The sequence below is a fragment of the Brassica napus genome, chromosome C5 (assembly GCF_020379485.1).
Source record: "Brassica napus cultivar Da-Ae chromosome C5, Da-Ae, whole genome shotgun sequence".
Classification (NCBI taxonomy): Eukaryota; Viridiplantae; Streptophyta; class Magnoliopsida; order Brassicales; family Brassicaceae; genus Brassica; species Brassica napus.
This window is the reverse complement of record NC_063448.1, coordinates 19494212-19510204: the sequence shown is the minus strand read 5'-3', so window position 1 is coordinate 19510204 and position 15993 is coordinate 19494212. Positions and strand designations below refer to the sequence as shown.

The window sequence follows — 15993 nt, the reverse complement described above, 5'->3', positions numbered from 1 at the left end:
AATATTTCTTTACAAACTATTATGTAAATAAAAAATATAATTATGTTTTTTCCATTTATTTGAAATTTCATCATCTATTCCTTTTATTGATTGTTGGGGCTTGTAACCAAAAAAAATTCTCGTCTTATTATAATTTAGTAATATATAAGTAATGTTTTTCTGTCGCCTAATCTATATAATGAATGTTGATATAGTTTGAGTTATAGATGCTTGTTTTGTATATATCTGGAGCTAAAAAACCCGCTATGTATACCTGTTTATGTAACGAAGACGGCCAAGACTTTCTACACGTAGTCAATCAGTATGTCTGCTTATCTACATGATTGATTATTCATGTGATTAAAAAAAGTTAAGTCGACAATATACATGTTATGTGTTTCCAGTCAATAAAAGGTAAGAATAAACGACATTTTGTTTGTTTTGTTTGTTTTGTTTGATACTTGAAAAGTTATACGTATCCTGTAAAGTTAATGACACCGTCGACGGGCGATGGTCTGGTGGCTGCTCGGAGGGGCAGACCGGGTTGGAGGTGACCGTGGCGATATTTGAGTGAAGAGTTAATGTAATATTGTTGATTAATCATAGTTTCTTTATATAAGAAGACTAATTGAAAAAAAAAATCCTGGTTATTATTAATAACAATTTTCGCAAATTTATAAAATATCTGATGAGGTACAAAGAAAATCAACAATTTTATTATTATCAGTAGAATCGATAACCATTTGGCAGACATAGTCCACCATATCAATCTAATGCAAACACTATACAGTCACGCTGCATCTAAACAAACATATAGAATTGAGAGACACACACATGTAACGTCAAGCTAGTGATTTAGGTATCTAACTATCTCAATCTTTAAGAACATTAAATAAGGAGATTGTTGCAACACTTTCATCTTGAAACTGCTCGGTTTGAATCATAATCTTGTAATTACTAATTTACCATGGCTTTCTTCTTATAACATCTGTGTTCATAAAATTGATTACATAGTTGTTTTTGCTTCAGGTCCAAAGACATGGGCTGGCCTTAGGCATATGATCAATCCACAAGTACGGATCCCAACATAAGTGTCTTCTCCAAAAAAGAATGATGGAATAAAATTATAAACATGGGATGTAGTGAACCTTGGCTATGTATTCATCATACATCTCATCACATATACTCATTACTTAAGCCCACGAATTAAGAGTTGATGAAGAAAAGAAAATGTAAAAAGGAAACTAAACTCCTTTAAACCAACAGAAGATAGTACAAAGTTATGAGGAACATTGGTGCAGAGGATTAGTATCCAAGGGGACAACGGTTTTACTAATCAAAACTAACCCCAACATTTTTTTTATAATCTAAAGGAGTTGAATCCCACTCTCATTTCAAGTTACCATATTAGCACAACCAAATGATTCAGCAAACGCAGAGAAGCAGACAGCAGAACCAACCACATTGCAGAAGTTATAATCTGAGTTATGCTTTTGCTCCTCCCTCTTCTTTCTCCTCACGTTATCTGTTCCATTTCTCAATCCTCGCCCTTCTCTCCTTGCTTCCTTCTCTCCCACCACCAGGGCTTCCCTGTCTCCTCCTAGAACTGTCCCTTTCCCTGCCTCCTCTCTCCGACCTCTCACCGCTTCTTTTCCCACTTCCATGCCAGTAAAACTCCCAATCTCTGTCCCGGTGATTAAACTCCATGCGAGGAGGATCACGAATCACGATCACGCCGGCCATACTCTCTCCTGCCCCTGGGACTTATACTCCTACTCCTACTCCCCCTTCGGTACGACCTCCTCCCAAAGAGTTTCCTCCTCTTCTCCCTCGAAACAATCTTCACATGCATAAAGTTACAATACCACCACGTCTACAGTTCTCCTCCTCATACTGCCTACACGTCGCCTCCCTAAAATCCGTCACCGGAGAGACCTCCCCGATAATGGGCCGGCCCAAGTAAGACCGACCTTGCAAAGCCTGCAACGCAGCCGCAGCCTGATCCTCCTCCTTGAACTGAACATACACATTCCCAATCATGTGGTCAGCAAGATTATCACAAATGTTAAGACTCTCAATCTCCCCTAACTTCCTGAGCTCCTCGAATAGATCCTCGAAATGCTCTTGGATCTTGCGCGGGTCGACGCCTGGGGTGATCATGTCGGGTCTCTGGTACATGTTGGAGAGGAGGAGGGTTGGGGAGATGGCGGGACGGTTGTGGATGCGAGAGCAGCGGTCACCGTGACGGCACGCGCCCATCTTGTTGTAGAAAGGGCAGTTGACTCTGTCCTTCTCGGTACCGTAGATTGAAGCTAAATGCTCGGCCATTGCAGAGTTGATTCCACCCTAATCAACAATAATCATCAACAAGTAAGGAGGCTACACAAATAAATCTCACACGCTTAGATTAAAAAGATTAGTATCCAAGCATGTGAAGATATAAAGAAGAGGTTGAGGAACTAAATCAAGAGAAAAGAGACGGATAAATTAAATCGGCCAAAGGAGCTAAAAAACCTCAGAGACGGCGGCTAAATCGAAGAATGGGGAAAGAAAGCGTACAGAGTGTTACGGAGAATGAGAGATCTGTGATTAACTGCCGCCTCCGGTGGAAAAATTTGCCGTCTTCGTGTGGCTGATGATCTAGGGTTTGATCTGTTCGCGAGCTAAGTGAGAATTTCAAATATTTCAGATCAGGCGAGGAATCGATTGACTCGAACTGGAATATAATTGAAGTTGGATGAAAATATTTAAGAAGATGGGTTCACAAGAGAAGACTGAAGCTGAAACAATAACTTTTTTGGAAGAGGAGTCGTCAATGGAATAAAAGAGGATGTGTCATCTGATGTGTATTTAAAACGAGGACGTGGACAACATGAGAGGAGCTCTTATTCAACTTTTAGTATTGTATGTTTTAATTGGCTGATTTAAAACGAGGACGTGGACAGCATGAGATGAGCTCTTATTCAACTTTTAGTATTGTATTGATATCTCAGAGACTATTTGAACAGCCAAAAATAAGAATTAGTATCTTATAAATCCATCGATATTCATTTCTCAACTAAGAAGCAAAGTAGGGATTAGGGTCGAGAACCGGTAAAACATAAGTTAAGAACGTTGACAAAAATAAAGAAGTTGATTAAATGACTATTGTATAGTTTTCTAAAATGTGCGACTATAAAATACTTAAGAAGTGAATCATAATATCATATAAGCCATCTATATTATTAAAACTAAAGTAATTTTTGGTATTGTTTGGAAACATGGATAACAATTAAAATAAGAACCGTTTGGAAACATAAATAGCAAATTAACTATTTTTTTTTTAATTTACATATTTAGCTATTGTATTTACAATAATTAAGTACTTCCTTTTTGTATTTTTTTTAATTTACAGATTCTGCCACTGTATTTAAAATCAATTTAAATTAATTAATTATAATAGTTGTTGTTTCTTTATGGTGAAAAAAAAAACACAAACTGAAATATATACTATATAACAATATATTATATAAAACACTTTTTAAACCCTATTTAATTTAGTCAAATATAAAAATTTTGAGAGTTCAATTTTGAAGAAAAAAATATTATAAAATTAATAATAATTCTTAGAAAACTAATGCAAAAACTAAAAATTTTAGCATGTAGTTTCATTTTAAAATAAATTAACAAATAAACAACAGATTAATATATGAATAGTACAATTACATCACTGTATCAAATTATTAAATATTTAATTTAATATTATGCACAAATGAAAAAAATTATTATCAAACATCTATATTGTAAAATAATATATTTTACCCTATATGTAAATTATAAAACATAAAAAACATACATGAGGTATTTTTATAAAACCAGCGGTTTATGAATTTACGTTGAACATAAGTTAAATCAACCATCCACGCGGAGGCGCCGATCAAGTTCTAATAATCCATTAAAGTTGAAGTACACCTTAAAACCAAGATTGAAATGTCTAAAAAAAACAGTCGATACTTGCTCTTCCACCGGTCTAAGTCTTCTTTCTCACCCAATTCATTTTATATAATTGTATTGTATCATAGAGTTTTACATGATGCCGTCACTCATGTTCAACATGGTCATAGACTCAGATTAAATCATTAAACTAATCGCTTCTTAATCACATTTAACACTACAACTTGGACCAAACATAACTTATAATTTTTTTTTTGATATTTACGAGAGTATCCGGGTTCCACTTATGTGGTTCAGACTAGCCACGGGATAAATTTAGAGCCTTTGGCGAAGAGTTACTTTAGACCACGTGTTATTCTCTTCGAGCCAAAAAACCCATGTGAAAACTTCGGTGACCAGTGCGAGTCGAACCCAGGGCTGTACTTGCAGCTGTAAGCCGTTCACCACCAAATTAACGCATCTTTTTGGTTATAATAACTTATATCTAATTATTACAACTTGGTTTTTTTTTTTTTAACAAAGAAGGAAACATAATGGTACGTACGTAAGCACATGTCCAATTATCTAACATATTTGTATACCAAGCTAGCTATATATAAATCCTTATTATAATTTTTTTTCTTTGTAAGAAGATTTTTGAAATAAGAAACGTTTTTAGTAAGTGGTTAAAGTGAATTGAAAATACCTAAAAAAATAAAAATAACATTGAAATGAAATTATATGAAAAAGGGAAAGTTGAAAATGAAATATATAAGAATAACATGTTTATAAACTAAATAAATTGAAAGAAGCTTGTATAATATTTATATTATCATTTTGTATGTAAATATTATCTGTATAAGTGTAAGTCTCACAATGTAAAGTAGTGTATAAATATACAAAGCAAAACTTCGTCTCATTTGGTCACACTGAAACTACAAAGATTCTTTCTCTCTCTCTCTCCTCCGCGGCAACGTTCTTCACGGCCATTTTCTCGCAACAGAGAAGGGAAGAGTTCTCGTTTTCTTGTTCACAAAAAAAAAAAAACTAAACACCAGTTAATTACTAAATGGGCCATGATAATATCGCGAAGCTGGCGAGTCTACTCGTAAAGCTACACAGAGCTCCATCAGGTTGGCTCTGTCTCCATCCTCGACCGAGCCGATCCATCAGCGACCGCGGCGAAGGAGGAAACCAACGACGGATCAAGCTCGTAAGATCCGACGGCTCGTTAGAAGTCTACGACCGTCCAGTGGTGGTCTCGGAGCTCACAAGAGACTTCCCAAAGCACAAAATCTGCAGATCAGACTCGCTCTACATAGGACAGAGGACCCCTGTTCTATCCGAAACCGACACGCTCAAGCTCGGACTCAACTACTTTCTCCTCCCGTCTGATTTCTTCATGAACAGCCTCTCGTTCCTCACCATCGCCGCCTTGAAATCTTCTCAAAACGGAGTCGGGTCGGTCAGAAAATCGGCCGGGACTCAGCAGCAGCAGCCGTTTCTTATACAAAAGGGAGGAACAGGGGAGAAGCTGAGGATTCGTGTGTCTGAAGAGTTCATGTCGGAGTTGATGATGGAAGGTAGAAAAAACAGAGAACAAGAAAAGGAAGAGGAAGGAGAAGGAGAAGGTAGAGTTTGTACGACGGTGAAACTGAAGAAAGATTATGTTCAGTTGGTTAGTCTGAGAAAGTGGAAGCCAAAGCTAGAGACAATAACAGAGGCCAAGGCGATGAAAGCGACGGTGGAGATGAAGAAGAAGAAGAGAACGAAGTTTCCTGTAATGAAGAAGAGATCATGCAAAGATTCTTCTCAAACTGATAATTCATATGCGAAGCGTAAGCTTCAATACAAATTCAAGTCCAAAACCAAGAAAGCTATTCTTAGAAAATTAGCTTAGTTTTTGTTTTTTTTTTAATTTGAGGAATTAGCAGATTGTGTGTTGATACATAGAAAAAAATTGTTTGAAATTATGTAAAGAATCTGAGAAAAATTATTAACCAAAGGATATAAATTGTTTCCAAATTTGTTGAACTGTGCAGTTTTCTCGTGATAATTGAATCAACTAATCAATATCTAAACAATGTTGTCAAAAAAATAGGATTCTAAACAATCTGTGTAACTACTAATTGCCATTGAAGGCCAAATATTTTATAGTTTTTGTTTTTGTATTAGTTTTATGCCAAAATATTTATAAGATTTTTTTTTGTTTCTTTTCCACAAACGTTAGTAATGTTGAAGAGCCATTCAAATAATCAAGTTTGAATGTCCAATGGATGAACTTTCTGAATTCTGTTTTGTCAGACAGTAAACGAAGGAGTTTTCTTTTTCTTTCTATTTTGGCAACTTGGTTTATTGAATTTTTGTTGTTTTGCAAATATTAACAGAAGGTATAATTTTTTTTACTAAGTTTACATTTTTGTTATGTAAAACAACCGTTTTATACGGTTTTTTTGGAAAAAAGTATCCTTAGAAACAAAAGAATCACTATTTTTATTTGGAACTTGGTGGCTTTTGGCACACATAATTTGATTATGTTAAAAAAGTTTGTGTAAAATATTTTTCTTCTCAGTTTACATAGAAAAAAAGTTTTAGAAAGATTTGAGGCCGAATTAGACCTTCGAATATACAGAATGTCATGGAGGCTACTCCCAATAATGGAAATCTGAAATAGTTATATCTTACGTAATCCATAAGATCAAATCTATACAATACGAAGAGAAATGGAGAAACTTAAGGAAACAGGAAAAAAGCGTGGTCATAATTACTATTGTGATCAACCTTTGAATGAGAAATATATGGGGAAAAGGATGAGATGCATAGAGAAGCACGATGAGTTTTGTGTCAGTCTCGTTTTCTGATTTCATGAAGAAAAAGTGTGAAAAAGAGACAAAAGAGGAGTCAAAGAAAGTCACCCAAAGACTCTCTTTTCTCTTAACTAATAATAGTATAATAGTGAAATGTTATGTAGCCTTCAAGTTTGCAACGATAACATCTCTAACATGTTCTTTTTTGAGCAACTCCATCTCTAACATGTTCAAATAGTATTATTCATTAGGTTTACTGATTAAAAACATATATCAAGAAATGGATAGGATAATACCACCGATTATATTCTAGAATGTGTGGAGAAGAAGAGATGGGGGAGGATTGAGATGCATTGACTCCATATCTTCATGGAGACTTTTCTTTTTTTTTTTCTTTTCTAAAATTATGATCTCCCTTATTTTCTGAAAGAAGCTCATTAATATAACAATCATACATACGTAATATTTCGTTGGGTAATTATATGCTTTTTATTCATTGCAAATCATAAAGTTTGTTGTAAAGTGATACTGAAACGTTACTGAGGAACTTTTCTCTAGCTAGATTTTTTTTTTTTTGTTAAAGAACTTTTCTCTAGCTAGATACTTTCTTTATTCCAAGTAACCTTTCGCAGAGTTTGACCATTTTACAGTTTGTTTGTTAACTATTTTATAAATTACAGTGTTACTAGGCTAATAATAATGCAAATAGTTGGTTTTTAAATCCAATATTCAAATTAGTCTGGTACGAAATGTTATATCTTAGATCATATTCTTTTAAAAAAAAATTCAAACTCTATTGAAAATTAGGAACCTAACAACAAATTAGGGCATTTCAAAAGAATTCCATAATTTCAAATATGAAGTTTTATATAATATAAAAACAATTTAAAAATAAAATTGGGAAATCGGCCAAAAAAACACTGAACTTTGCGGGAATTGCCAAAAGAAACCTGGACATATGGGCTAGCCAATAAAATCCTGAACTTTTGTTGACTTTTCGGGTTTATTAAGAAACTTACGATTGACTGACCAGATAAACACACCGTTAACCGAGTTAACTGATAATTAAGCGGACGTTAATTTTGGGTGTTAAAGTATACGACGTCGTTTCATCACTTTGTCTGATTAAAGACAAACGACGTCGTTTATATAGCTGTGTTATTAAAAATATGTGTTTCCTACGGCTCGAACTCGTGTACTCGGGTTTAATGGTAGGGGTTTTTGCCACTGAGCTAGTGGACTTTGCAATGGCTATACGAACACAATATCTTTTATTCTTCGAATCCGAGTTAAAGACAAATTAATGAAACGAGGCGTTTTACATTAACTTTTTTATTAAAAAGATGGGGTTCCATCGACTCGAACTCGTGCACTCGGGTATAATGGTAGGGGTTTTTGCCACTGAGCTAGTGGACTTTGCAATGGATATACGAACACAGTTTCTTTTATTCTCTTTGAATCCGAGTTAAATGAATCAAAAAGAGACGACGGTTTTCTCCTCCGATTGGTATAAACCCTAAATGGGCGAAATCATGAATCCAGTTCGCGATTCTCTTCGATCTCGTCCTTAAGAATCTCGATTCTCATCTCTCCTTCTTCGAGTATCGCATGATGAGTTCGGGTTGTGAGGATTCGTCTGTGAATACGATGGGAATTCGTGGTATCCCGGAGCAATGCGGTTGTGGTCGAAGAACTGGGATATACACATCAAAAACGAAGGTCAATCCAGGAAGAACTTTCTTTAGATGCCCAACGTTTCAAAATGTAAGTGTTTAATTTGATTGTGTTTAAGATAAGAACATAAGATTCAATGGCTAGGTAGTAAGTGAGAAATTGTTTGAATATAAAGATTGTGTTCATGATTTGTGTCTAGGATCACTTGTATAAATGGGTAGATGAAGCTGTCTACGAAGAGGTTCAAGATGCATTGCCAAAAGTTGAATGCTTTGCATCAGATGTTATGAAAATTAAAATGGAGATCGAAAGCATGAAAACCGTGGAGGAAGACTTGAAAGAAGATGTCAGGAAGGCGAGCAATGAACTTAAGAAGCTGAATGTGATCATGAAAGTGGGTTTTTCGGTGGTTTGTTTAGGCGTTGTGATATGTCTTGTGTTGATCATGTTTGACAAAGCAGATGGGTTGTCTATGAATAGCTACTAAGAGACTGTTTATGTAAGGCTATGTTTATGTAAGAATCATGGTTCATGTAAGGCTATGTTTTAAGACAATGTTTCAGTAATGTTTATGTTTTACTTCTTGATTGTTTATAGAAGGACAAATGCACCATTGAACAGACCATCAAGATAAACAACATGATGAAAACACAAAGATAATAACCAAGACTATCTTCATTGAGAGTTTCAAATTAAAACAGCAGGAAAAGAAGAAAGAAAAAGGTAGTTCTTGTTCCAAAAGCATTCAGACAGAGACACCATCATAAACAACAGACAACGAAAGCATTCAGACAGAGACCATCATAAACAACACACAAGCATCTAAAACAACCATCTTCCCCACGATGCTGTCTGTGATGCTTCAGCTTGTGAGGATTGACCTTCTGAAGATTGAGGAACTTCCCATGGTGATGCTTGAGCTTGTGAGGATTGATTTTGTGAGGTTTGAGCTTCTGAGGATTGAGCTTGTGACTCGCCAAAGTGTAGTCCCTGCAACATATAAATGAATTGTTAGACACATTACCGAGAGCTAAAAAACAATGAGATAGAAACTAAGACCCTAACCTGATATTTCCTTGGTCTGCCTCTTGGTTTCTTAGGTGGGCTCTCAACAAAAGCCTTCCGACATGTATTCTTGTAGTGCCCTTCTTCTTTGCAATTAGAGCATGTCATTACCCTGTTCGCACGACTCAGCTTGGTAGTAGACACTGTCTCATTGGTTCCCTTCTTTCGATCATGGTTTTTAGGCCTACCAGGCTTGCCATTTCGATTAGGTGGTGGAATCACACCTAATCTATTGGTCCGAGGCCACTCTATCATCCCATTTACAGGTCTGATCCCAAAACTGTAGGTTTCACGCCACTTAGAGGTTGTGTAGAAAGGAGCAACAAATTCAGAGAGTTTTCTTCCCACGCCAAGGATGACCTTAGCAGCATGGATGCATGGAATACCATTCATTTGCCAGCTTCGACATGCACAAGTCTCATTCTCCAAATTCACCACATATGACTGGTCTCTATCTTCCACCTCAGTCTCTGGCCCAATTGCCCAACGCAGACTACATTCTTTTGACTTCTTCTCAACCCTGTCTAACTCTTTATGTGTCTTCGGGGTGAACCTAGTCTTCCTGTCCTTAGCCATCTTAGACCTATTGTAGTTCCTAGTCATACATTGACGCCTTATCTCCTCTAACATGTCTAGCAGAGGTTTCTTCCTAGGCTCCCTGATGGTCTTGTTGAAGGACTCACACAAGTTGTTCAGATTATCATTGCAGTAGGAGCCTATCTTGAAGAAAGCTCTAGACCAAGTCTCTGGCTTTGTCTTTATCAGAGATGCATGTGCGCCAGGATCATAGTTCTTAAGCTCGTCCATGTTGTAGTTGAACATACCAGGAGTGTAGCTCCTTGCAATGAACCAGAAGAACCTCTGTAACCTTAGATCTTTTCCACCTTTCCTCCAGTTCTCGTAGATATGGCGACAACACTGTCTATGCTCAGCTTCTGGAAGGAGGGTATGAACTGATTTCACTAATCCCTACAAGATCAGAAAAAAAAAATCAGAAACAAGAATCAAACATTCATTGAGTATCATGAAAGCAAAGTGTTTACCTTTTGTTTGTCAGACATTATAACAAAGCCGTTCCCATTTTCCAATCCCAAATCCAAGGCCAAACGCTTCACAAACCAATCCCAGTTTGTATCATTCTCTATCTCCACTACAGCCCAAGCAATAGGGACAATCCTATTGTCTCCATCTCTTCCAACCGCAGCCAACAACTGTCCCTTGATGTCCCATTTCAAAAAGGCTCCATCTAAGCCAATAACAGGCCTACAAGTCTTCTTCCATGCTTCCTTTTGTGCTTGGAAACACATGTAGAGTCTGTAGAACCGCTGCTTGGTTCCAACCGTGGCTCCTGGTATGGTCTCAATTTCCATGGTTGATCCAGGATTGCTCCTCAATATCTCTGCTTGGTAATCCCAGATTTTATCAAAATGCTCCTCATGGGTCTTCCTCCTTTCTTTCATCACCTTCGTCTTGGCCTTAATGCATGAGTTTTCTAAAACTTCCATCTTATACTCCCTCAATATCTCAGATTGTATCTCCTTTGCCGTGAGCTTAGGATTCAGCCTTAACCTCTCAGCAAATAGACTTGCAATTGCTGACCTCTTAAGTATCTTCGAATACCCTGTCCTCTCACACTTATGGTCATTGACGTATGTCTTTACCATCAACTTCTGTTTCCTCCTATCATACGAACAGTAGACCATCCAGGGACAAGGAGCCTCATCATCTCTCATCTCAGCGGCACATTTTGCACCCATCTTCAAGCTACTGGATCTGTAGTACTTGATGTTGTATCTGGTTTTCAGGGTATACCTCAGACAAGCATGTTTGAAGTCCTCAGCATCTGAAAATGTCTTGCCTAGCTGAAGGAGCTCCTCTGGATCAGTGTCTTCTCTGTAAGCTTGCGCAGGTCTCATCTCCTCTTCATTCTCATCATCTGATGACAGAGGATCAGGGATTTTATCATCATCCCATGCATCATCATCGCCTTCGTCTTCATCAACCTCACAGTCATCATTTTTTGCTTTATCACCAAAATAAAGACTCAAATCTGTACAACCAACTTCCTCAATGCCAGCAATACCGTTCTCATCTTCCCTACCATCATCACCTATATCCCCAAATTCCTCAATCTGGAGAAATTCTTCTCTGTCATCACCATCATCACCTAGACTCCTCTCCGAGTTTACCTTCTGCTTCTTCGATTGTCTAGGAGACACAGGCGACCCGCCAGATGAAGTTCCCCGCCTTGTCTTCTTCGCAACTGTTGATGCCAACATCTCAGTCTCTGGCCATTCTTCTCTGTCATCACCAGAAGGAGCCACATTTACCTTCTGCTTCTTCGAAACTCTAGGAGACAGAGTTGAACCACGCCTCGTGGCCTTCACCGGAGATGACGCAGGCGACCCATATGAAGTTCCCCTCCTCGTGGTCTTCTCCGGAGATGACGCAGGCGACCCATATGAAGTTCCCCGCCTAGTCTTCGACGCCTTCGACACCTCTGTAGATGCCAACATCGATATCCCTTCAACGCTTTTACGAATCCTCGATCTCTCCAGCGATGGCAAACTCACAGAAGCATCGCGTTCTCCACCCTTCTTCGACTCTTGAACCGCTTCGTCACTCCCGTAATCGAAATTCCTCATCGCTCCGAAAATCATTACCTCCTTTCCATTCCTTGTGAACTTCGTCTTTACCATCTTTACAAGAGAAATCCCCAAATCGATTTGAGAAATTAGGGTTACGTTCAAACACGGGTTTCATTTTGTTTGATTGCAATCAAACACATCTTTTGATCAATAAAAATAAACATGTGTGATAACCTTCCGAAAAGTCCACTAGCTCAGTGGCAATACCCCCTTACGACCACGAGTGCACGGGTTCGAGTCCAGGCAGCAACAACAATTTTAATTAAGCAAAACGACGTCGTCTTGAGATTTTGTGTTTAACAAAACAACTGAATGAAACGACGTAGTTTCACTAAACGGCAATAATTAACGGTGAGTTAACACTGTCTTAACTGTCGGTTAACGGTGTGTTAATTTGGTTAGTCAACCGTAAGTTTGTGAATTAACTAAAAACGTCAACAAAAAATCGGGGTTTTATTGGTCAGGTTCGAGTACAGGTTTCTTTTGGCAATTCCCGCAAAGTTCAGTGTTTTTTTGGCCGATTTCTCAAATAAAATTTCATATTTAAAGTTCTACAGTTCAACCTTCATTTTAGAAGTTATATTTCAATTATATTGTAAAATAATATTTTTAACTTTTAGAGTTATCCATATTGTTCTTATAATCGTGTATCTTATACAAAATATATTTATAATGCTGAAGAAAAATATTATACAAAACAACATTTTACAATGAATAATTCTATATTTTATTTAAAATTTATCACTTTGCAATGAATTAGTTGATCTTATATGGAAACAGTATGGAAATATCGTAATGAATATATATATATATATATTATTTTATTTTATATTATAATGTAATATTTTATTAATAAATATTATTTCTATAATTATTATATTTTATAATAATAAGGATCTAAAACTGCAAACCTATTAAAATTACATTTTAAATTCATCTTTTGAGAAAAAGAGATTAAATTTCAATTTTTTTAAAAAATCATCTACAAAAAAAACAAAGTTACTTTTGGAGATACTCTTGTGATATTAAAAAAAAAAAACTGTCTTCGAAATTTCATTTGCTTATTATTCTTTGATATATATATTAACAGCAAAGACAATTATTGACCATGGACATAAATTATGAAAACCAACATGTCAATTTCTCTATCTACGTAGGTGACTACAGCAAATTGACGGGACAAAACTAAAATCGTGCAAAATATCAGTATAAAATGCACATTATTTATAATTTTCTCATTTTCTAGCTTGATTATGTTACTTGTTTACAAAGTATTTCGTTCGCACATACGAAAATGATTATTTTACTGATATTTATTAATACATAAATTATAAATTTAAAACATCACAATATGTTATTTTTAGGGAAATTAGGCGACATGTCCATAGCATAAGAAAAATTAAGTTTATAACCATTATTTCTTTGTGGCTATGATATATTATATATTACGGTGATTTTTGACAAAAAAAAACCTTATCTACGCGCAAAAGGGAAAACATGATTTTGTCTTTACAGAGTAAATGAATCACCATCTTCACTTCTCACCCTTTTGCAAGATCGATGTGTACCATGTTTGATGGTGAATGTGAAGTTGTATTTTCCTGATATTTTTAGCATATATAATTTTGTTGTCATGCATATAGATGTCTGCATGCACAGTTAACAAATGTTAGTTGGAAGATGTAGGTGTAAGCTTGAGTGGGTTTGATGGTTTTGAATGCTCAGACTATATTATGTGTGGAATGTTTGTAGTATGGTCAAAAAACTGTGTTGTGCCTGCAAATATATACTTGGAATTGTATGGTGTCTGCGCTAAACCATGTTGGTAGATTATTGTAAAGTAGTTGTGTTGCAATTGTCCTTTTGCATAATCCCAATAACATATACCGCATGTACTTGTTAGTATATATTTGTATTATGATGTATATACTATTATACACAATTCAATAGCAAACTTTACTATTATACATAATTGAATAGGAAAATTACATGGTTTGACGATCTTGACAATTGCCCTTTGCTGATATAGGATGGAGGAGTTAGGGTTGCCCGAGCGTTTGTATCAGACAGAGTTCAAACATACTGAACGGAAAAGAACCAACAATTACTTCAATTTGCGTTGGATAAAGGCATTAAAGTAGCTCTTTCAGATGCTCAGCAGGAGCAATTTGATGAGTCACAGTTGGCTGAGTCGCAGTTCAAAAAAATAATACTAATGGGAACCCTACATTTTCTGTCATAATAATACTTATTATTGTTATATGTTTTAATTTTTGTCTTCTCGTTAATGTATCTTGAATACTACTTGTGTTTATCGTGTACACATTTCTCGCAACATCAATTTTGGGACGAAACTAAACTAGACTCCTATTAAGGTTGTTATGTATAAAGTTGCGCAGCTGTAACACTAACTTGCAACCCTAATTGGTTACATCATTGTGAAATACAATAAAATGATTGATCTTATGTTTGTGTCTAGGTTACCATACTATACTATGTTACCTATAGTACAACATCTTTCACTTCCTTTCACGACGCCATGCATACTATTTCGTTCTCATGTATAGTAAAAATGGATAAAAATATCTCTTTTACGTACTAGTGCATAACTTCCCAAAAGGTATAAACAAAGTGCTAGTATATTTTAGTTTTTAACATTTTGCATATATTGTTGTCCTCCCATTGCGCTTTAAAATTCTCTTTTAACCATATCTGTTTTCTATCACATGTCCTACATGTACTATGCAGAGTCACCAAAAGACTTGCTATTATTTTTTTAACAGGGGCCTTTTATGCAGTGATGCTGTGTCAGACATATTCAGTTATATTATGTGTTCTTTTTTTCATCAAACTAAACAATCGTGTTTTCTATTCTTTTATCTTTAAAATTACATATCTTCCCCCAGGTTCTCTATTTGCTATAGTTCAATAACTCTCATTACAGACACTGAATTCCTTTGAACGTGGAGGTCTATGGTTTTTAACGATCTGTCCATACTACACTGAATATAGTATTGTCTCCTTCCCGTGTATTCCACCAACATAAATGCTGACATATATGTTGCGGTGCCTCCCACGGCCACCATATTTATATTTTCATTGCACATGTAACTTATGTTTGTTATGCTTCCTTTTGAACCCAACCTTATGCATTTCCTTTTGTACCATATTTTTCTTTTAACTTCACCGATTATACCATATTTTCCTTTTGAAATCAGTTTAGAACTTGTACCAAACTGTACGCTACTATACTATACAACATATAGTATAGTCTGAAACAACAACCATGTTTTTTTCTTCCAGAGCCATCTCACGCGCACACGCTAGGAGGGAAAAAACAGGAAAAATTAGGCTTTAATTGTCACATCCGTCCTACGTTACTGTAGCATGGACATATTCTTAATTCTTTTGTTTTTTTATGAATATTCAGCAAAATCACCCTTATTTTTATGGTCTTAGGGCATGACCGATTTTCCCGCTACAACCTGCAAACACAGCTTTTGCGGTTGGTAGCGGTTGATAGTGTTTCGAAACAATCATACAAACCACTACAAATCACCTTAAACCGCTATGAACCTCTTAAAATCAAAAGCTGGTTCCAGCTAGCGTTTGCAGTTGCGGACGGTTGCAGGTGGAAAAATAAATATAAAATTATTTTCAAAATTATTTTAAAATTAAAATTTAAAAATGGAAATATTACATTACAAATAAAAATATATACATATTATATATATTAATTAAAATTCACAAACAGTATCATAATTTGTTTAATAAAAACTTTAAATTAACTATTTATTAGAATTTTTAAACATTTATATACACACATATATAAAGATATACACATATATAAAACAAAATAAAATATTTTTAAAAAGTTTTAATATAAATCTTCAAAACAAATTTTATTA

General features: G+C 35.6%; 2 protein-coding genes and 2 pseudogenes across 2 annotated transcripts; 2 read left to right on the top strand and 2 right to left on the bottom strand.

Moving 5' to 3' along the window:
• Window positions 1-1210: 1210 nt before the first annotated feature.
• LOC106416297 lies at window positions 1211-2831 on the bottom strand (annotated as a pseudogene).
• Window positions 2832-4683: 1852 nt separating this feature from the next.
• On the top strand, window positions 4684-5918 carry LOC106413793. Its single transcript, XM_013854535.3, has one exon. The coding sequence runs from the start codon at window positions 4961-4963 to the stop codon at window positions 5789-5791; it is 831 nt and encodes a 276-aa protein (XP_013709989.2). The 5' UTR covers window positions 4684-4960; the 3' UTR covers window positions 5792-5918.
• A 1320-nt stretch (window positions 5919-7238) lies between these two features.
• LOC125587652 lies at window positions 7239-12152 on the bottom strand. Its single transcript, XM_048758531.1, has 3 exons — window positions 10481-12152; window positions 9438-10406; window positions 7239-9362 (listed from the first exon to the last, which is right to left on the bottom strand). The coding sequence occupies exons 1-3, from the start codon at window positions 12134-12136 to the stop codon at window positions 9195-9197; spliced, it is 2793 nt and encodes a 930-aa protein (XP_048614488.1). The 5' UTR covers window positions 12137-12152; the 3' UTR covers window positions 7239-9194.
• Window positions 8219-8859, top strand: LOC106412095 (annotated as a pseudogene).
• Window positions 12153-15993: the final 3841 nt, after the last annotated feature.